This window comes from Pseudophryne corroboree, chromosome 9, assembly GCF_028390025.1.
Source record: "Pseudophryne corroboree isolate aPseCor3 chromosome 9, aPseCor3.hap2, whole genome shotgun sequence".
NCBI lineage: Eukaryota > Metazoa > Chordata > Amphibia > Anura > Myobatrachidae > Pseudophryne > Pseudophryne corroboree.
In genome coordinates this window covers 41335153-41357127 of record NC_086452.1, presented here as the reverse complement: position 1 = coordinate 41357127, position 21975 = coordinate 41335153, and the positions used below count along the sequence as shown (strand labels likewise).

General features: G+C 45.6%; 1 protein-coding gene across 15 annotated transcripts in view; it reads left to right on the top strand.

The window, feature by feature from the left end:
• The window catches only part of NFIA (nuclear factor I A), a 338982-nt gene that overhangs the window by 264675 nt on the left and 52332 nt on the right, over positions 1-21975 (top strand). For all 15 annotated transcript variants that reach the window (XM_063939242.1, XM_063939238.1, XM_063939236.1 and 12 more), the window contains 2 exons: positions 13038-13216; positions 18840-19005. In XM_063939242.1, the coding sequence (XP_063795312.1) occupies positions 13038-13216; positions 18840-19005 (345 nt within the window). The remainder of the gene's footprint in view (positions 1-13037; positions 13217-18839; positions 19006-21975) is intronic.

Here is a 21975-nt window from a genome sequence, read left to right as displayed (position 1 = left end):
AAACCCTGTCGACCTTCCAGACATGTCGACCTAGTGACTGTCGACCTATAGTGGTCGACCTAAACATTGTCGACCTAGACACTGTCGATCTTCAGACCGGATCCCGATGTTTACACAGTTGGCCGATGTTTTTTGTACTGCGCACTGCGGATGTGTCGCAATGGTTTACCGGCGGCTGTTGTCGTGAGGATTTGGACGCAGAGTGATTGACAGTCAAGGAGCGTTTGTGGGAGGTTACGGCAGGGGTAACGACAGAAATGCAGCCTTTTGTGGGTATGTCGCTGCCCCGTTGTCTTAGTTCCAGTTGAGCAGCCATAGGGTTGCTTGGATGTTCGATGGTGTTGACCGCGTCAGTGCGTCGTCTTTGTATGCAAGCGATGGATTATAGACGCAGCCGGCGGGCATATCTGTACAAAATACAGCGGCTGTGTAATTAGCATCATTTCTTTGTACCGCTGCGTAGAAATCGCAACTTCCTCAGGACCAGAGATTGCAAGTGGAGGCAATTTTCTAAAAAGGTTCTAGCAGATATTCATCGCGTCGTACCGCTTGTAGTCTCGTAATCTGTCGGAAATGTGGAGGTAAGTGTTCCCAGCGCTGCTCCAGACACCTCACAGATCTGTCGCAGACTGTAGACCAGTCTAGTAGCGCAGATTTAAGGTGATAGATTATATTATAGAATGTAGCAATTAGCATTCCTGCAATAGATGTGATTGACGTTATTTGCAAATCAAGGATAAAGACTGCATATGTCATGGTAAAAAGCCCAAAGCTAATATAGGTTATCTGCAAACAAGAGCTACAGGTATGGAGGAAGTTTGCAAACTTCGCTGTTCCAAGACTTGGTCCTTGTTACCTGCCAATAGGAATAAGTTGGCACACAGCTTTTCGGTGACCCCAGTACGTCAGCCTGACAGTCTACGGGGCATCTTGAACCTGATATAGAGGTGAATTCACCCCTGTTTGCAGAGCATGTCGTTCCTGTTCTCGCACTGACCCTGCTGCAGAACTGTGCGCATGGTTCAGAGTCGTATTTCCATACCATATACCCTTACGGCTGAAGAGGGGTAACGGGCTGCTCTTGGATAGGCAAAGTTCAGTGATGGCGCCAAAGCTGATGATGACTTGTATCAAGCCCATGGATAGGGGGAGGTCACCCCACACAACGCATTTATGTTTGTTCAGTCAGTCCCGGAGCACATACACCCAATTTCCATCTAACTCTGTCTCTGCCCCCTTGGAGCAATTCTTCACACATCAGTTTTTTGGTGCACAAGGAGTTTTCAGCGGGATCAGTATGGTTGATCTGCAGATGGGATGTCGGCGAACACAATACCGACGCCAGCATCCCGATCTTTTAAATGCCAACAGGGGCGAGGTAAGTATGTTGCCCCCTCTACCCTACCTGCTAACCCTAATCCTCCCTTCCAACCCTAATCCTCCCTTCCCAGCAGCCTAACCCTAACCTCCCCCTTTAGTGTCTAACCCTAACCTCCGCCCCTCCCCGCAGCTTAACTCTAACACCCCTCCCCCTTGCAGCCTGACCCTAAACCCCCCCAGGTGGCACTGAACACAGATGCCCTTACGCGATGGTGGATTTGGTATCCGGATGATAGATCTACAATGTCTAGATACACAGTCATCAGGCCGACACCATACGGTCGACATGCATTAAATCGACAGGTACAAAATGTCGACCTTGCTTAAGGTCGACGGGTTCAAAAGGTCAACACGACAATGGTTGAAACACAAATGGTCGACACGTGTTTTTCACGTTTTCCCAGCATTTGCTTAATTTACTATCCATGTGGACATGGATTGGGAATAGTAACGGAGCTGAACTGAGCAGTGTCCAGGGAGTAATGTGGAAACTCCACATTAAAGGGAAGCTGCGGTCAGTTGCAAGTTAACCCTTTATAAACTTACAAAGTTCTATTCGGCAGCACAAGACCTTTCGGTTAATAATTGTCTTACAGAGCACAACACGGAATGAGCAACATGTTAATGATGTTTGCCCTTTGGCCGTTTTGTATACCTGTAGTCGGTGGCGTTCGCACATATATACTGTATACATGCCGCCTTTGAAATAACTGTGCATGTTTTCTGTCACTAGCCAACCCCCGTTTATGAGCTAGTAAAACTCCTGTAACGTGTATATCTCCTGTTTGTACTGTCAGCGCTTGCGGGCGGAGCAGCTTGCGCCATAGGTGTTACAGTCTGCCTGAAGCTGCATCACCTCCGTCTCCGAGGCACCACCACTCACAGGCCTCCCTTTGTTCACTAACTGTGCACCAAGAATCTTTTTTCTTTTCTTTTCTTTTTTTTATATCGGAGAATAATTAAACTTCAAGTAGCCAGTTTCATTACAAGCCAGGGAAGGGACAATTAGTCTTCCATCTTTTCATCACTTATTCAGAATGTCACCTTGATTTACTAAAGCCTATCTCTGGTCTTTTCAAAATGTACATATATTAAATGATCCAGTGCTGCCTGTAAATGAGCCGGTCCACGCACAATTCTAAGGCAGAATAAAGGGTAGAGACACCGCACAAATGTCCAGAGGGGCATTTTCTTTCCCAAAGCGTAGGGAGCGGAAGTTTGTTTAAGGGGGGAGTGCATAGGCAAACACGGGTGGGGCGAATGTCATTCCGGTTGCCTGGAAACCCCCCTTCTCTTGCCAAGTGGCTCTAAATTGTCACAACAGTTGCAATGGTATATAATACAATTACTAGAATGGCCGCCACATCATGCAGTTACAGCTGCTGCACATGTCCAGGGGTAGAAGCTTCTTCTGCTACTGAGGCCTCAATCAGTGCACTGGACCAAAGAGAATCTTCTAGGAAGAAGAGACAGGAGCCTTGCCATTAGGTGGGAGAATGTGTGCTGAGAAAGTGCTGTACTGGCTCTATTACTGTATGTTTGTGTATTTATTTATTATGGTATGTTCAACCTTTTCCTGACCACTTAAGGCCCATACACACTTGACGATGCACACGTCGTTAACGACTTCCCTTGATCAGCTGAGCAAACGACATGAGCATACACACTACCAACGACCAAAGACCAATCATCGTTGAAGCATCCGAGCTGAACAGTTTATTAAAATAATGAGCTGGGAACAGGGCTGGTGAACAGTGGCTTGGTCAATGGTCGTTCACACCATACACATTTAACGACGTCTCTGGTCGGTAACGACCATAGTGGAAATTGAGCATACATGCTCCGCAGATAAGCGAGGGTCGTTAACGTCCCGCGGGGCCGCGCATCGGTGGTCGTCGGATGCATACACACTTGACGATATAATGAGCGACGTCGTTGATGAGGGCTGAAATGAACGACGTCGCTCATTTTATCGTCAAGTGTGCATGGGCCTTTACAGTATCTTATTTATTTATTTTGATTTATATTAAATATGTTTGATACATCCTATAATGTAAACCATCTATGTATTAAATATTAATATTGCATTCCATGTTCCACAGAGTGGGAGATTGGGGATTGCATTTGTAAACCCCCCCTCTAGAAATACTGTGTTTGACACTGGAGTGCGTGTGTGTAATTCTTCCTCGCACCCCATAGAAGTTAACTAGAAAACGTATATGATAAACTGTAATGTGCGCAGCTGTGTCGGCAGAAGCAGATCGCGGAGAACTCCCTCACTGACTATGTAACTATATAACTCCCCCTTGAAATAAGTTGTTAGTAGTGGTTTGTCCTGTTTGTGTGGTGGCGCCTGTCTTCTCTTAGTAGAGCCTGCTGATAGACTTGCCAACTTGCTCTGCAAAATTATACTGCGATCATTCAGGCACAAGGGTTTAGGGAAGTGATGTCACAGCAGCTTAATGACTGAAATGTGTTTTGCCCTGTGTCAAATCATAGGGGAAGTGAGTGTCCTAAATATATAGAAGTCCCCACCATTGTTTTGTGGTGGGAGCTGTAGTGGATAAGACTAATTTCATGCTTCATATCTAGAGATTTCAATCTGGGGATTTAATGGCTATTTAAGCTTTCAGCTCACTGCGTCGCTGAGAAGGTGTGTTGCATTGGGACCGAAGACTTGTGTTAATTGTGTATACTGCCCAGTTAGCATCTTCCGGTTATGCTGCGATAGACATTGTTACCCCTTTTTCCCGTTTTTTTCAAGTTAGCCATTCAATTCAAAACATTGCTAAACTGGTGCAAATTATATATGGGCTTTCCGTTTTAAGTGAAAATTGTACCCTGTTTATTATGACAGACACATCTATTTATTATATTACACCTTCATTTTGGCATTTGTACTCTGCTTTTACGGTACATGTAATAAATAGTGTGATCAGCGGTCACCCTTCTATAATTATCTAGAGTCCCTTGGGTCATTAATGGCAGTGTATGTTGGCTAATACTTGTAGTGTTTATCAGGCGCTACACATAATAGGTGTATTGTAAGCTTAATAGACCTTCCTCAGATGTTGCAGTGATCTGCACACAATGCCCGTACTGTACAATACATCTGCGGGGGAATCGAAGACCAGGACTTGGCGACCTTTCTTGCGGAGATTGCAGAATAATAACCTAGCATTTTATTTATTTATTTATTAATTGTCTTTGCTCAGCGTTACTAATTGTTATTGTGGAGTTGCATGGAAAAAAAAAATACCACACAATCTGTTAAAACTACAATTAAATAAAGAGCAAAAAGCGTGTAATTACAGCTCCGCTTGTACTTTTATAGAGGAGGGAATTTCAATAGATCCTAGAAAATATTGAGAGGAGATTGCTCCGTCCATTTGTCTCTGAATGAGGAGCTTAGGTTAGTCGTATTTTAAATTAACCATATCGCCCCACGCTGAGACTGCGTTCGAGAGGCCAATGAACACTCAGACTCCCTTTGTGTAGCCGCTCAATAATTACTAGGCACAAGTATAACTGAAAAGCTCTGTTGCAGTAATGATTTGTACACAGATAGATGCGAGGGAACGTCCCGCAGAGTTAATTTGGCTTTACCGCTGCATGGCCGGGGAATTGTGTTAACTTGTTCCGTGCAAGTCTATTAAAGCAACAAAACGCTTATTTAGTCACCTTTTTTTGCAAATGTACTTATTAGGAGATTGGCACTGATTAAGTATTAGTGTGCTGTGGCTGGTGATTCTGCTAGTGCAGTGTTTCCCAACCACAATCCTCAAGGAGCAATAACAGTACAGGTTTTAGTGGTATCCCTGCTTGAGAACAGATGGTTAACTTTTCTGTTTCCACGTGATTCAATTCGTCGACTGTTCATGCAGTGGCGGAACTAGCGAGCGGTTGGCCCAGGTGCGACAAAATGCTTTGGGCCCCTTCCCCCCTCATCCCCTCCAAGTCCACCCCCTCACCCCTGGAGAGGATCTGGTGAGGGGGAGCTGCTCAGGGCCAGAGAAATGGATACCTCGCAACAGTGCCATAACTAGACATTTTAGCACTGTGTGCAAGAAACGACATCGGAGCCCCACCCCTGCATGCAAAACAGGGGCAGTGCGCGCACAAATACATAGGGGCGTGGCTTTGTGGGGAAGGGGTGTGGCCACAAAATAATACCAATTCATAAAACGGTGCATAGTAGTCTCCATTATTCAAATTACGCCGCACAGGGAGGGGAGGGAAGGGAAGGTGGGTGGAGCTTCTGGCAGAGATCCCAGGGGGGTGGAGGAAGGAGCCGCAGCAGCGCTGTGTTATTGGTGGAGGCACTGCTGTCCTTCTGCTTCACTATAGACTGTTCTCCGCTGCTGTGAATGCTGGGATGCGCTTCACAGCGGCGGAAGACAGCCTATAGTGAAGCAGAGGGACAGCAGCCGCAGCGCCTCAACCAGTAACAAAGCGCTGCTGCGGCTCCCTCCTCCACCTCCCTCCTCCTCCTTCCCCCCGTGTCCGCTGCGCTCCCCTCCTCTCTCTCCGGGCGGCTGTGTGCTGCGGGCAGCGGTTGCCCGCAGCACACTCGACACAACTTGCCAACCTTTGGTTCAGTCTCATTTGTTTGGCTTGCCTGTGACTTTTACTAATCATGTTGCAGTTTCTTTCACCGTCCTATTCAAAGAGATGTGTGCTTCCTTTACCCTGTTACACTTCTCAGCTCTGTGCCCTATGGTATCTACTAAATCTTTGTGTCCCACGGCAGAGGAGATAAATGACTGTTTATAAAAGGACATGGCTGAAAGATATCAAAGGGTGCTAGAAAGCTGGTCAAGTTGCGTTCCACTAGAATAGGGCGGACGTACGCTAAGATGCATCAATTGGCTTGTACGCATGCGCCATATGCAAAACCCTGCCAGAGGTCCCTGCAAATCAGAATCAGCCCGTTATTAACATAGTGCTCTCATAACAATTGGGCTACGAATCTTACAATCCCAACAATTTCTGAGCCGCCTTAGCTAGTACACTGATACGAACGGCCCTGCTGGGATCTCTAGTTCCACAGCGGCTGCCCAATTCGTCTGTGATTCCGTCTCTTGATTGCAGAGAACTTTGCAGACTTACAAATGCTGTATTTAGTCACCAAATGTCTTCCGCGGCTGAAAAATGGTTTCCAGCAAGTGAATAATTAGCAGCAGAATTTCACAAGCGAAGCAGATAGTGACGACGCAGCAGAAATCTGCGATCTGTCATTCGTTTTCGGAGAGATCGTTGAAATATCCTTGAAGAGGGACTTGTTGACAGGCGTTTTATGGATTAATTAGTCCACCGTGCTAATGGCTCTCTTATAATTATACTCTTTCCTGTGAATGTGTCAGCTAAACGCATGCTTATATAGAGGAGGCATCTTGTCCTTTTTTTTTTTTTTTTTTAGGATTTAATCTGCGAGTGTTCCTAACTAATGGATACCATTAAAGTATTCCCAGCAGTTGGGGAAGGAGCTACAGACAGGCCGGGTAACTGCTCTGAGCGCACTATCTGCCGATGTAGATGACTTTTTAGCCCTCTTTCGCTGATATCTTGCATTAGGCACTGGGGTGCAAAGTCGCTTACAGATCCTGGACGGTTGCCAGCTTCCCCTGTTAAAGAGTCACTCTTCATACTTCCGATAAACACAGCTGTTATATGATGTTTGAAAGCATCTCACATCAGCAGGGCTGGTGGCGCTACTAATTAGCACTCTAATATGGTCAATCTATAAGACAAATTAATGGAACAGGGACAGTGGGGGAAATGTATCAAGCCTCGGAGAGTGATAAATTGGAGTAGTTGACCAAAGCAACCAATCAGCTTAGAACCGTCATTTATCAAGCACAGTATTTGAAATGGCAGTAGCTGATTGGACAACATCTCTACTTTATCTCTCTCTCCAAGGCTTGATGCAGCCCGTCCAGCATGTGAGTGGTGCTTTGTGATGTGACCTAACAGTGTAGAAAAACTCCCGATGTTTGATACCTGTGATAGAATGCACTCTTAATTGTTTTGGATGGTTTAAAATGTCACCTAACTTGAGTTCTATGTCAACCTAAAACTGGGACTGGGAAAAGTGACCAGGCTCTGTTTGATATAAAAGGAGGCGTCAGGCCCCATATACGTCCCCAACATTGGGGGTCATTCCGAGTTGTTCGCTCGCAAGCTGCTTTTAGCAGCTTTGCACACGCTAAGCCGCCGCCTACTGGGAGTGAATCTTAGCTTATCAAAATTGCGAACGAAAGATTCGCAATATTGCGAAAATACTTCTCTGTGCAGTTTCTGAGTAGCTCGAGACTTACTCTGCCAGTGCGATCAGTTCAGTGCTTGTCGTTCCTGGTTTGACGTCACAAACACACCCAGCGTTCACCCAGACACTCCTCCGTTTCTCCAGCCACTCCCGCGTTTTTCCCAGAAACTGTAGCGTTTTTTCACACACTCCCATAAAACGGCCAGTTTCCACCCAGAAACACCCACTTCCTGTCAATCACACTCCGATCACCAGAACGAAGAAAAAAAACTCGTAAATGCCGTGAGTAAAATACCAAACTGCATAGCAAATTTACTTGGCGCAGTCGCACTGCGGACATTGCGCATGCGCATTAGCGACTAATCGCTCCGTTGCGAGAAAAAAATACAGAGCGAACAACTCGGAATGACCCCCATTGAGAGGATTGCAGTCAGTTTATGAAAACTGGAGCAATTCCTAGAGCATCAAATACAGTGATACCATTTGCAGCTATTGGGACTGTTGCCATTAGAACCTAGTGGCTAGAAGGTCTCGGACACCAGCCTCATGTATTTGCAGCGTTGAATAACATTGTTGGAAGCCAATTTGATTTAGAGAGGCAGACCACATGGAGATCCGAAACGTCAATATTTGGTGGTGGCAAGGGGAGGGGTTTTATATATAAAATGTTATTATTATTATTATTATTATCATTAAGGCAGGCAATGCCAGGGCTTTGAAAATGTTGTCAATAAATTAAAATCATTAGGTTGTAAATAAATCTCATGTCGAAAAAGTTCATGTAGCTTAGACAATACTTGACACCATAGCAGTGCCTTCTAACTACCGAAATCGGTAATAGTTATGCTGTAAAACAAACTCATTCCAAAAAATATTTTTCCTGGCTTGTTATCAAGTTGAATTTCACTTTTCTGCCACATGTTTTCACTTGCGTTGTTCACCAGCTCAGGGCGCCTCTATGCTCAGAATCTGGGAGTGTCGCTTATTTACAGAGCTGGAGAAGATCTGCATCTAGGGACTTATTCAGGTTGGCTCGTAACTGCAAAACTGCTCTTAGCAGTTTTGCATTACTATCCTTAGCAATGCAAATGCAGGAGGAGGTGCATACCACCTCCCACCTCTTTCCTGCATACCACCTCCTTCCTGCATTTGCGATTGCTATAAACTGTGATGCTATTGCAGTTCGGGAAGAACATTCGAGACTGCAGTCTGACTAAGTCTGACCTTACTCAGACTTGGCAGTCGCAGGGATGCTAGCGACGCCAAGAAAACTGCAACACTCCCGGAAAACGGGGTGACTCGCCCCCAGTTTTCCCCAACGCTGGCTGCCTCCGCCCCTGTCCTTCCCTGTGAATGCCTCTGCCTCTCACTCAGGCAGAGACGTTTGCATCACCACTCGGGTAGAGGCATTCGCACATGCATAGAATGGGCCTGCGCAATTTCCCAATTATCAAGAAATTGCGGGTTGGATGGCTGATGCTATCCAACCTGAATAAGGTACCTAGTCCTCAATTAAACAACTTCACCAGTAATATTTATACTTGACTTCTGAGATTTGTCCAGCCCTGTCCTAAACTGTCCACACAGTAAAGCTTAACCGGATACCCACTGCCAATAGCTGGATTTCATTTAATTTGGTAATCTGTGGGTGTGTGCCAATTTGACCTGTTTCTCGGCAGTAATTGTAACCTTCTATTGCAACATCAGCCTTGTGAGTCTCACTGCCACAGACCAGGATGGCGTTCTAGGGGCCTAATTCAGAGTTGATCGCAGCAGCAAATTTGTTAGCAGTTGGGCAAAACCATGTGCACTGCAGGTGGGGCAGATATAACATGTGCAGAGAGAGTTGGATCTGAATTACCCCCTAGGTTGAGGGTCTTTGAGGACAATGATTCACATTGTCTCCATTCAAGTGCATAGTGTGTAATCGGAGTGGTTTGTAGTACATACGTTTCATTTGTTGCTGGGACTTGGCACTGCAAGACTCTCTGTTTTACTCCGGCTATAATTTTCTATTGTTCTACTTGTTTGTAAGGACCCCTTTTACTCCTGCATCAGGTAATGAACAGCCCTTGCCTCATAGTTAATTAATAGAGTATAGATAATAATAGACATGTGTGTTCTGTAAGCCAAACGAGTAAAAGAAGATAGTAAAACAAAGATTAATTGATGTGTGGTCCAGACATCAACACCCCAGTGATGAGGTCACCTCCTAGGAAATCATTTTAAACAAGGATCCCTTGCATAATATTTCCTTCACTTCAAACGTGTCTGCTTCCGCCAAGAAAAATCAGAAGAGGTATTATCGTATCACTGGTGTTTGTACGATATTGTATTTCATTAAACACCGTGGCTTCCAGTGTAGGAAAAGTACTGTACCTGTGTTTTTTCATGCTATAGGTTATTTTCCTTCTGTCTGTCTCATTGTGGTGGGATATTTACTATGTAGGGAAACCAGCAGCTTAAAATTAATATATAAACCTAAACAACTTTCCTTTCACTCTTCTGTCATCTTCATTTTGTTTATTGATCCTAATTTGTTGATTCCCAGAGGGTTGGGGTTTATCAGAAAGCAGGTGGGGCCTAGATAGATTGTGGGCGTGGTTTGATGAATCAAGGGGGGTTTGGACGGATCGGGCGGTAGAGTTTCGTTGGGTTGAGCGTTTTTTTTGGGGGGGGGTTTCTGCCCTGACTTTGGGCGTGATCCAGAGGTGGACCGCAGCGTGTGTTGGTGGTTGCCTGTCTGAGACTTTATGGAGTCCAGAGTTGTGTACGCCTGTGCGTCGTGCATAAGACAAACCATCTGCGTGGGTGCGCCGATACCTCCCTGTCACCGCCCAGCAGCGCCGATACATATTCAGTTCACGTCTCCCTGTGTGTGCCTGGTATCGCAACTGCGACACAATCAGGATGACTTTGACACCAGCGCAGCAGAAGAGAAAGCTTCGTTATATCCAACGTCGGCGTCTCTGATTCAGGCGCTTCACCGTATGTACTGTAGAAATCATATTTCATTTTCTACTTTCAACTTGTAGTTAAATAGTGGAATAGTTCTACTGATCAAAATAACTGACTTTGTTGATGCTATACATCAGGTACATGCCAGCATTAATAACTCTGTTAAGTACCTAGAAATGCGCAAAGGACACCTCTCCCGGTAAGGGCTGTCCTTTGCGCTAGAAGAACTTCTGTGCATGTGCAGTGTGACACGGCGGCCGCTGGGAGGTATGCGATTGGATCCCTCTCAGGGGGAAATGCGAAGAGAAACCCATAGGCTTCTATTGCGTAACGCCACTACCCATCGGGTTCAGCCTCCAGAATGGCAGTTTTCAGATTTTTGGAAGCAATTTCCGTTTAGCAGGGATTTTGGAAGTTATCTGTAAAGTAAAACTCTTAAAGGAGTCGCTAGAAGATTCCCCAACATCACCCTGCACTATCCCTGTCTCCAGCGCTCTTCCACCTACAGCCAGCGACTCTGACCATCTCTGTCCACCCTTCCTGGGACACGGGGTCACTGAGTGTAATGGGCCCTACACACCTGGCGATTGGCCGCCGAGGTGCCCGACGGTCGACCCGGCGGCGGGATGGAGGTGACGGGGGAGTGAAGCATGCTAATATGGACGAAATTGTCCATATTGGCATGAATGTATAAGTGACCCGGCACCAATGATGAACAAGCGCAGGGCCGCACATCGTTCATCGTTAGTGCCTACACACTGAAAGATATAAACGATATCTTGTTCATTAATGAACGAGATAAGTGTTATCGCGTAGTGTGTAGGGCCTAATACTGTTACTATCACTCAGTTGTGTTGTTATCTTAGTGTTTCATGTTTGCCCCTGGACTGTGTTTGTTTGAGCCTTTTTGTATTGTGCTGTACGTTCATACTTTGGTAATTCTCCCTATACGCCGCTACGGACACTTGGTTGGGCCACTTATGTATAAACATAATAATTTAAAAAAAAAGGCAAGTTTTCCTCATTAGCAGAAATTTGGGGGGACTCCGTAAAGTCACGCTCACCCACTGTCATTTGTTTCATACCCACTAACAAACCAGTTACTTGACAGCGAACTAAAAGAAGCTCCTGACCTATGGACCCTATTCATTAAGGGTTGCAGATTCTGCAACAAAAAGCAGAATCTGCAACTGCTCCTGTAGCATGTTGGGGCCAACCGGCGCAGAGCAAAGCCGCTCCCAGCATGCTAATTGGCGGCCAGCGATGCAATCGCAAAACAATTGCGATCGCAGCAATAAGTCCAGAATTAGCTAAGCATAGGCATTTTCTTCATCGAAGCGGCAGCGTGTGACGTCATGCAGCCACCCCGAAAAACGGTCCGGCCACACCTGCGTTGGCCAGACTACTACCCCACAATGCTGTGCCGCCGCTGTCAATTATAGTATGATCGCATCTTTCAAGGATGTGATCACACTGTGAATGTGCACACATGCGCTGTGCGGTCGCTGCAAATGCGCACGCATTTACTGTGCGGCTGCAGCGTGCGGAACCTCTGCCCAGCAGTTTGCAGTCAGCATTTGGGAGAATGCAGCAATGGGCTGCACTAGGAAGGGACAAATCGCAGCAATGCTCTGCCAGTTACTGGTCACCGTGACACGTTTAGCACAGTCCAGGGGTACTGTCCGGAGTAAGATCTTATACAGCAAGGTGCCCCATTTGGGAGAGTTTCAGTTTTGTGGCAAATGTAGACCTCGGCTCATCAACCCGCTCTGCATATCCTAAGCTTTGTCTATGTCAGCTATACCAGCCGACCAATATGCATACAGCCTGACAATCACTGGTTAGCAGGTCATCACTGAGGCATGAGGCACAATGAGGTGTTCAGAAAATGAGAGAGATTATTAATATACACCGGGGGGTATTCAACAAGCCGCCCTCCAGCTGATGCGGAATTACACATACCAGCATGCACCGCCACAGGTTTAGCAGGGCCTAATAGCAAAAACTGTTGCAGGGCATGCTGGAATTTGTGGTTCCAAAGCAGCTGGTGCTATACACTGTCATTAATGAGCATCACGTTTTGTAATTATCTCACGGCACCTACAGTTGCTACTACGTAGACACTTCGTGTAAATGACTGGAAAAGTTTCTATTACGTTTGCCTGCTTATTATAATGTCTATCTCAGTGTTTAATCATAAAGCAATGTTTTTGGAAGTCCAACTGAGGAATCAAAGTGCAATAGGGAGCTGTGAATCGTCCTTGAGATGAACTGCCTTTGACGGGAAGTGTGTATCAGTCAGGCAAAGTATACATTGTATCAAAAGGCTCCTTTGTGAGAGCGCGATTGGAATGGACGTTTGTTTATAGAAGAAGCTACAGACCTTTGTGTGAACTGTGTATGTGTAACAGCCACTTTGTTTTCTCTCCTACAGCCAGTCCGCATGCAACGCCATCAACCTTACATTTCCCGACGTCGCCCATCATACAGCAACCCGGGCCGTACTTCTCTCACCCAGCAATCCGCTATCACCCGCAGGAGACTTTGAAAGAGTTTGTCCAACTTGTCTGCCCAGAAGCTGGTCAGCAGGCTGGACAGGTGGGGTTCCTAAACGTAAGGACTGCTTTTTATACTACAGAAGTGTCTGCGAAATGTGTCTTTCCGCCAAGATTGTGCATCCTCAAACGGAAACGCAATGTATTGTTTCACCTTGTTTTTATGTTATGTTCCTTTGCTTGGCGAGCAAAAGGTTGTGCTCCAATTTCTGAGGGTACCGCTGCTGTTGCCGTCTATACTATTGTCGTAGAAGCGGAGGAAGGCGTCACGATGATCCGCAGCAATGGACAAAGAGGAAAACAGGACAGTCATAGAGTAGAGACATGCGGTACAAGGGTAGGGAGGGCCCTGCTCTTAAGAGAGCGTATACTCTACTGCACAGGAGGAGCGAGTGGCACTCAGAGAGGAGATTGGGATGGTTGTAAGAGCTCACTAGTGCATACATCCCACCTGTACCAATTTTGGAAGGACAGTTGCACATTATAGATCAGAAATTGGGGAGTGTTCCTTTCAAAAGTGGCCATTCAGTGGTCAGATGGGGTGGATTTGGGCAGATCAGTGCATGTCTGAAAGCTGGGAGGTATGCTAGTGTGAGTACTATGGGTGGTAATTATTAGGGTTGGTTCCAATAAATAAGATGGGTTTTGGGAGACCATTTAAAGATCAAAAGTCAGAGAGTGATAGGGTTCTCCATGAGTGGGTAGCGGCATATGGAAGTGGTCTTGTTAGCGGGAGTGAGAAGCGATTAGATCTAAGGGTATGTAACCAATATATTTTGTATCGGAACTCTCCTGGCCCCTTGTATAATAGCTGATCATCATACACTTATCTATCTTATGGCCTATTCCCATAGGTGGCTGGCCAAATAATGAAGGGAAGCCTATATAGGTGCCTACAGATCACACGGTTATTGTGCAAGATCTGTTTAGGGAATCTGGATAGTGTTTCTGGTCCTTTCTCCATTATTATTATTATTATTATTATTATTATTATGACATTTTATTTATAAGGCGCCACAAGTGTTTCACAGCGCCGTTAAAAAAAGGCATGATTTCAGTGTAAATACATTATATTGACCATAAGTGCCCCTAGTCTCTTTTGGATGCATTGGGCAATGGACAGTGGAGCTGAAACTTGTTTACTGCGTATTTGCGTATAAGTCCTTATAAACAAAATTGATTTGCACAGGAGCGGCACATTCCATTTCCACTTCATCCTGGGGGAGTGTCTCTCTCCCAGCGATGAACGCCAACATTTATTTTTTATTCTCCGTTTTAGTTCACAACTTTTTTATTTTCTTAGAATGATGCATCTCAGTATAGTGTATATTCATTACATGAGTGCATTTCAGTGATTCCATTAATGATAGTGATTTAATAAGCTGCTCTTTCAGGAATATTAATTCGCCCCTCAAAATTGCTGCCTTACTGTGTGCACCTACGCTCTTTAAATTTATCATGTCGCTAATCAGATCCATATACAGTAATTCCTCATTGTTGATTAACTAAGCATTTTGTGTTATCTTAAGGCCCATACACATTAGACGATGTCGCTCTGTGAGCGACATCGTCTAACGTCTCCCCCTCCCGGGCCGGCCGGTCGGCGGCCGCCTGTACGCACTGAGCGATATGACCGCTCATATCGCTCAGTGACGTCACGACCCGCCAGCCCTGCATGAAGGTCGTGGACGACAGTCCACATCCTTCATGCATGCCCTACCGACAGCGACGATCGTTGCCGACCCGCGGGGCCGCGCATCGGTCGTCGCTGGCGGCATACACACTTAACGATATAATGAGCGACGTCGCTCAAGGAGGGGGAAAATGAGCGACGTCGCTCATTATATCGTTAAGTGTGTATGGACCTTAAGTATTGTTGTTTGTTTCTTATTTTGCTTTTACATTCTATTTGTTTTTGGGTTGTTTTTGGTTTGTTTTTGCAGTTGGATGTGGTATGTTAATGATCCATCCTTTTAAAGTCATTTTATCTTACAGTGAGACCATGTTTTACAGCCATCCTAAATTAAATTATTGCCTGCGCAGGGAAAGAAAAAAAAAAAAAACATTTTCTGAACATATAAATTAGCCTCCTTCAGAGGAATATTATGAAGTGAGGCCACAAAATTAAATGACTGTTGCTAAATGATATTTAACAACTTGTCGAAAGACAGATGTTACAAGTCTGGGCCGTTATTTATACGTGTATATCAAGTTGACCAGTAGTTGAACCCAACATTCCACAAGTTTAATTTCTTACGTTTTGTATTTATCTATCTGCTAATCTGTGCACACTGTAAAATACTTTGTGTAAACCAGCAAAAGAAAATAGTTCAGCCATCAGCGTATACTGGGTGTCATTCACTCCTTTCAGACTTAATGGCATTATCTAGCAAGACTTTAAATAGGGAAACTTTGCTTTGTGAATAATGTCTAGTTTCAGTGAATTGTGAGTAAATATAAAAATGGCAAAAACTATTTTTAAGTGAAATCTCTCCCAGGACTACCAGATTCTCAAGTTATACCCCTTTTCCACGGGTTCACTACGATATGCCGGTGGTCGGGCTCCCGGCGACCAGCATACTGGCGCCGGGAGCCCGACCGACGGCTTACTGACAGCGTGGCGTGCGCAAATGAGCCCCTTGTGGGCTCGCTGCGCTCGCCACGCTACGGGCACGGTGGCGCGCTACGCACGCCACACTATTTTATTCTCCCTCCAGGGGGGTCATGGACCCCCACGAGGGAGAATAAGTGTCGGTATGCCGGCTATCGGGCTCCCGGCGCCGGTATGCTGGTCGCCGGGAGCCCGACCGCCGGCATACTGAAGACCACCCCTTTTCCACCTGTAGCACGGGTCGCAGCCGGGAGCCTGACATGGCTGCGACCCGTGCTACAGCCCCCTTTCCCATATTGCATATTGCCGGGTTGGTGACGCTGCTAGTGACGCGGCAGGGGCGGCGCTGGGAGGTCACATGATCTCCCAGCGCCTCCCTTCCATTCAGTGAACGGGAGCCGTGTCGCCTCGACGCGGCTTCCGTTCATACTACACAGCTTACCGGGTTGAACACGTGTTCAACCCGGCAAGATACCCGGGTAGGAATTTGTAAGGGGGGGGGGGGGCATTTCCACTAGGAAAAAACACGGGTAAATGCGTGCCCCCGCGCATTTACCCCTGTTTTTAAAGCTAGTGGAAAAGAGGTATTAGTGTCAAGCAGACATTGGCAACTCTTGTGGGGTGATCTTCAGGTCCCCCAAAAGAGTCTGGCAGTCTTCTTGAACCCAGACGGGAGGGGATACAGTCATTAAGTCGACAGTCATTCAGTCGACCACTATAGGTCGACATGGTCATTAGGTTGATATGGTCATTAGGTCGACATATACAAGGTCATTTTTTTCAATTTTTTTACTTTTTCATACTTTACGATCCACGTGGACTACGATTGGGAATAGTAACCTGTGCCGAGCGCAGCGGTAGTGAAGCGAGGCACCTTGTCCAGCGGGCCATGCGAGGGGACACGGTGCACTAATTGGGGTTCCCCGTCACGTTACGAAGAAAACGACACCAAAAAAAGTAAAAAAAAAACCTATTGTCGACCTTTTGACTTGTCGACCTAGTACATGTAGACCTATAGTGGTTGACTTAATGACTGTCGACCTAAGTTGTGTCGACCCAATGACCCATACCCGACCAGAGAAGTGGAATAAGGAATTAGTACATATTTGTTCCATAGATTGGTGATTGGTGGCAACTGTACACATACCATCCAACATTGCAGAGCAGGAAAGTGGGCGTGGCTATGGGAAAAAGGAGCGTGTCCCTGCAGCACTGCTATATAACTCTACAGGACCACGAAGACGCTGAACCCGGCAGTACAAAGGCCCTTTTTGGCCAGTAGAGACCATTAAAATTGTCCAAAAAGGTACAGTTGGAGGGTATGCTGTACACCGTCGCCTACCGTTATTTGTCCCTTTAGCCCCTCCTCCCGCGCACCCTCTACCCTTTTCTTTTGCATTTGAGTAGAATGCTTTAGTGTATTAAGAAATGTACATTTTTTATTTTGAGGATTCGGTTTAGTTTTTTGTCCGCTTCCGTTGTCAAAGCTGAATATAAGACATCGGATATTGTTCTGTTACATGAAAGAAGATTCATTTTCAAAGCGCTGAGTGAGGTAGACAGATAACAGGCACAATTATGGAAGTTATAAAGACTTCAGTAAAGGATTTTATTGTTCCTTAAATCCGCTGTAGTCCAATTTTATCATCTCGTCCGTTCCCATCTCTCTTTCCCCTGAGCGCGGCGCATGTAGGATGAGATGACTGTACAGTGGATCAATTTGTTGACTGTTGTCAGAACTGATATTGTCAGACCTTGCAAGCACACAGCCTCCTAAATCCTATTGCTCCATAAATTAAACGTACTGCTTCGTCTCATAAAATGTTAAATATACAGTTACGCCAGGACACAGCTGAGCTGTGCAAGACAGCGCACGGAACTGGGGTTTTATTCCATTTTTGTTCCAAGCTAAGTGATTCTAAACAAAATGATGCGATTTATGGCTTGACAGAAGGAACAGAGCTGGAATATATCATTGGAGTACAGAAAACATTATATCACACACCTTGGCTTGACATTGCCTAGTAAAAAGTCTACTTTACTATTATGACGGGCGCTACGTCAGTACGGAACCACTCTAGAACACTTGCAGATTTATTTACCCTTAGTTCGTGTAAGAGGAAGCTGTTTCTGTGAGTCAGAAAACACCATCTATGTAATTTATTCCACAACAAGTAATAAAATGTAATTGCAGTATTCACATTCCCGGATAGTGTCCGTGGCCTGGGGAGCTTCAGATACTGGACCTACATTTCTCACAGACAAAAGTTTTATGTTTCTATTCCACTATAATAACAATGTTTTGATGTCTTTTTTTTTTAAAGATTGGGGAGCGGGGAAGGGGGGGGGGGATATTTATTTATTAATAGTTACTTATATAGCGCAGCAAATTCCGTTGCGCTTTACAATTGGACATAACAATGATATAACAAACTGGGTGATAACAAACAGTCATAGAGGTAGGAAGGCCCTGCTCGCAAGCTTACAATCTATAGGGAAATAGGCATGTACTGTATACACAAGGAAAGGTGCTATCTATTGCAGAGTCGTCCACCAGATTGCAAAGGTTCTTGGTGGGTTGTATGATATGGTCACACAGCAATGATGAAGCGGGGTCGGGAGGAAGGGAAAGTGAAGAATGAGAAGACATGTGAGGATATGTGTGGACTGTGCAGAGTGTATGCAATTTGATAGGAAGGTTTATGAAGGTTATGTGGGTGGTTCTGGAATTTGATAGGTTTGCCTGAAGAGGTGAGTTTTCAGGGAACGCTTGAAGGTTTGGAGACTAGAGGAGAGTCTTATTGTGTGTGGTAGGGCATTCCACAGAGTGGGTGCAGCCCGATGAAAGTCCCGCAATCGTAAGTGGGAGCGAGTAATGAGTGTGGATGAGAGACGCAGGTCTTGTGAAGAGCGAAAGAGGACAGCTAGGGGGTTGGGCAGATCAGGACAGAAACTGTTGATACATTGTTTATTGTAAAAGATTTTTTCGAGAATTACAGTTTATTTGTTTACGTGTCAACAGACTTGTATTACGTTTGACTTAACTGGTTTATTTCTTGTCGTTTCGTAGCCCAATGGTAGCAGCCAAGGCAAGGTGCACAATCCATTCCTTCCGACTCCAATGTTGCCACCGCCTCCTCCGCCACCTATGGCGAGGCCTGTGCCTCTGCCCGTGCCAGACACAAAGCCTCCGACTACGTCTTCAGAAGGAGGAGCCACATCTCCCACTTCACCGAGTAAGTAGCACACATGGCTGGGGAAAAACACGTCTCACAATACATTTACTATATACTACAGGGCTTAAATATTATCATTGGACGATAAGGTGGTTATAGATTATTTTGCAGTATAACTTTATACAGCCAGCATCTAACTCGGGGGGGTGTTCAACATGTGTCATGCCATGTGTTGTAGAGCTACATATCCCAGCATACCCTGTCACCGCATTTACTCTGGTAGGGCTTGCTGGGATCTGTAGTTTCACAGATGGAGTGTCACATGTTGAACCCCCATGATCTAAATGGTCACTAAGAGTTACACCATCTTTTTGCTGTGCACCAGGTTTCTTAAATATACCCAGATTCATTTGGCATGGCTCTTCCTCCTCCATCTCACATTGCCTTCTCTTAGTTTTCACATTTCTTATATATCATTATACTCCCAAACACCCCAAAGCACCCACCAATATCTCTCCCTCATTTATAAACGCCCCAAAGCACCCACCAATATCTCTCTCTCATGTATATAAACACCCCAAAGCACCCACCAATATCTCTCCCTCATTTATAAACGCCCCAAAGCACCCATCAATATCTCTCCCTCATTTATAAACACCCCAAAGCACCCACCAATATCTCTCCCTCATGTATAAACACCCCAAAGCACCCACCAATATCTCTCCCTCATTTATAAACGCCCCAAAGCACCTATCAATATCTCTCCCTCATTTATAAACACCCCAAAGCACCCACCAATATCTTTCCGTCATTTCTAAACACCCCAAAGTACCCGCCAATATCTTTCCCTCATTTATAAACACCCCAAAGCACCCACCAATATCTTTCCGTCATTTTTAAACACCCCAAAGCACCCACCAATATCTGTCCCTAATTTATAAACGCCCCAAAGCACCCACCAATATCTCTCCCTCATTTATAAACACCACAAAGCACCCACCAATATCTCTCCCTCATTTCTTGTAAAAAAAAACAACCCATAATCCTATATTATGAGGGACACATTATGAGGTATTATAAGGAACACAACTAGGGCGGCCAATCCCGGGACGGGCTGTTTTTCAATGCGTCCCATGACCAGCTTAGATAACTCTCCCCCCGCCCGGCCTCATTGGTGTATTACACATCCTGGGCGATCCGGCGGGCGGGCAACCATAGCAGGGCGACGATGAGGTCCGGCTGCTGGGCAGTCTACTAGCTGTGCAGCGTGACCTCTCGCTTCATATCACGCTGCGCAGGCCAGCCAGAGCCATGGGGGGGGGTGAGCAGGGGGAGCCGGGCAGCGTCTGGTCAACGCTGCCCTGAGGACGCTCAACGCTGCTCGTCATATCAAATAGTAAGTTGCTGGCCAATCCCGAAATCCCCAGGATTGGAAGCTCCAATCCCGGGACTAAATCCCAGCCAATTTTAGGCCGGGATCCTGGTATCCCGCCGATCCCGGGATTGGCCACCCTACACACAACATATAATGTGCTGTACATTCCAACCATATTCCAGTCTGCAGCTAGGTATATCTTCACAGTAACCTCTAAGTTCCTTAGAATTGGCTGCAAATGGTACACTATAGCCTCTCCCTGGGGGTGATGTATCAAGCTTTGGAGAGAGATAAATTGGAGAAATACATATATGGTTAGAGACTGTACATACAGTTTACACACACACATATCTTAATACTTTGTTTTTTGCTATTACTATGGCTTTTAAACATATATTGGGTCAATCAAAAAATATATATATATTACAAAATAACTTTATGTCCCTCGCTAACCGCTATCATAGTCTCCCGCCCCCCCACCACCCCTTACCCAATTTTCAGAGTGTAACATGAAACACCCCCTGGATACGCGCTGCGATACAGCCAGCTGATCGTGCGCCGGCAGCCATTCCATCTGTATGATCCCAACACGGTGATAACAAACTTCCAATCAGGACTTTCATGGAGTGCAATCAGATAATGACTGTAATATGACCGTATGCGCAAGTTACAACCAGCCGCATGCGGCCATTTGCAGAACGGCCAGATATTTCCGATCCAGTCACACACTAGTACTTTAGGCTAAAAGCCCCTTTTCATGTACATGTTATCTGCATTGTCTGTGTAATAGCATGCAGAATGAACAAAGCCGCCTGTTGTATGAGAGGGTGTGAGAGGGGGCAGGTGGGAATTGCTCCCGAAATTTTGTCTGAGCGAGATCTTTGCAGTTCCTCTCGTCAGGTTGACGCCCTGTGGCTTGGCTCACATCATTTATTTAGCAGCTTCCAAAATAAAAAAAACCCCTTCACTTTCATGTTCTCTACATCCATGTAGCACAGCCTGAATTTATCATCAGATATACCTCAGGGTAGATTGCAGGGAAGATTCCTGGGCGAGAGGCATCAGCAAGACAGACGTGAACCTTTGCAGAAAGTTTTATTTTATTTATACAAGGAAGGTAATTCTCCTTATTCTTACTAAATAAGGGGGTGCGGTATAGTGTATAAGGTGTATATAAACATCTTGCAAGTGTATACACAGCTGTAAAATGCCATTATCCATTATAAAATAGGGGTCCTTAACCCTTGTCAGTCCAGGGCCTTATGCAACACCTTCAAGACTCATGACGTGAGTTGGGAATTATCGTGATACATTTACTCTTGGCTCGGGTTTTGCACGTGAACGCACATCCCCCCTGAGATTTTCATGTGTGTGTGTGACAGCAAACTTTTGTGCAAATGATCACTCCGCTATATGTATACAGCAGCTCCGTTAAATTAGAACAGTAACTATTTGAATTAAAAATGGAGCGCTTTATGAATAAAATAGGAAAAGGTTAAATAATTTGTATGGATTCCGTATACCGCCACTGCCAGGGTTCCTTTAATTACCGGGTGCGGGAGCTGCAATAGATGGTAATACCGGAGGCTAAACTCTCTGACCCTACCGCTGCCTATCTCTTATGTTTCCCGATGTGCTCCGTCTTCCTGCGTGAG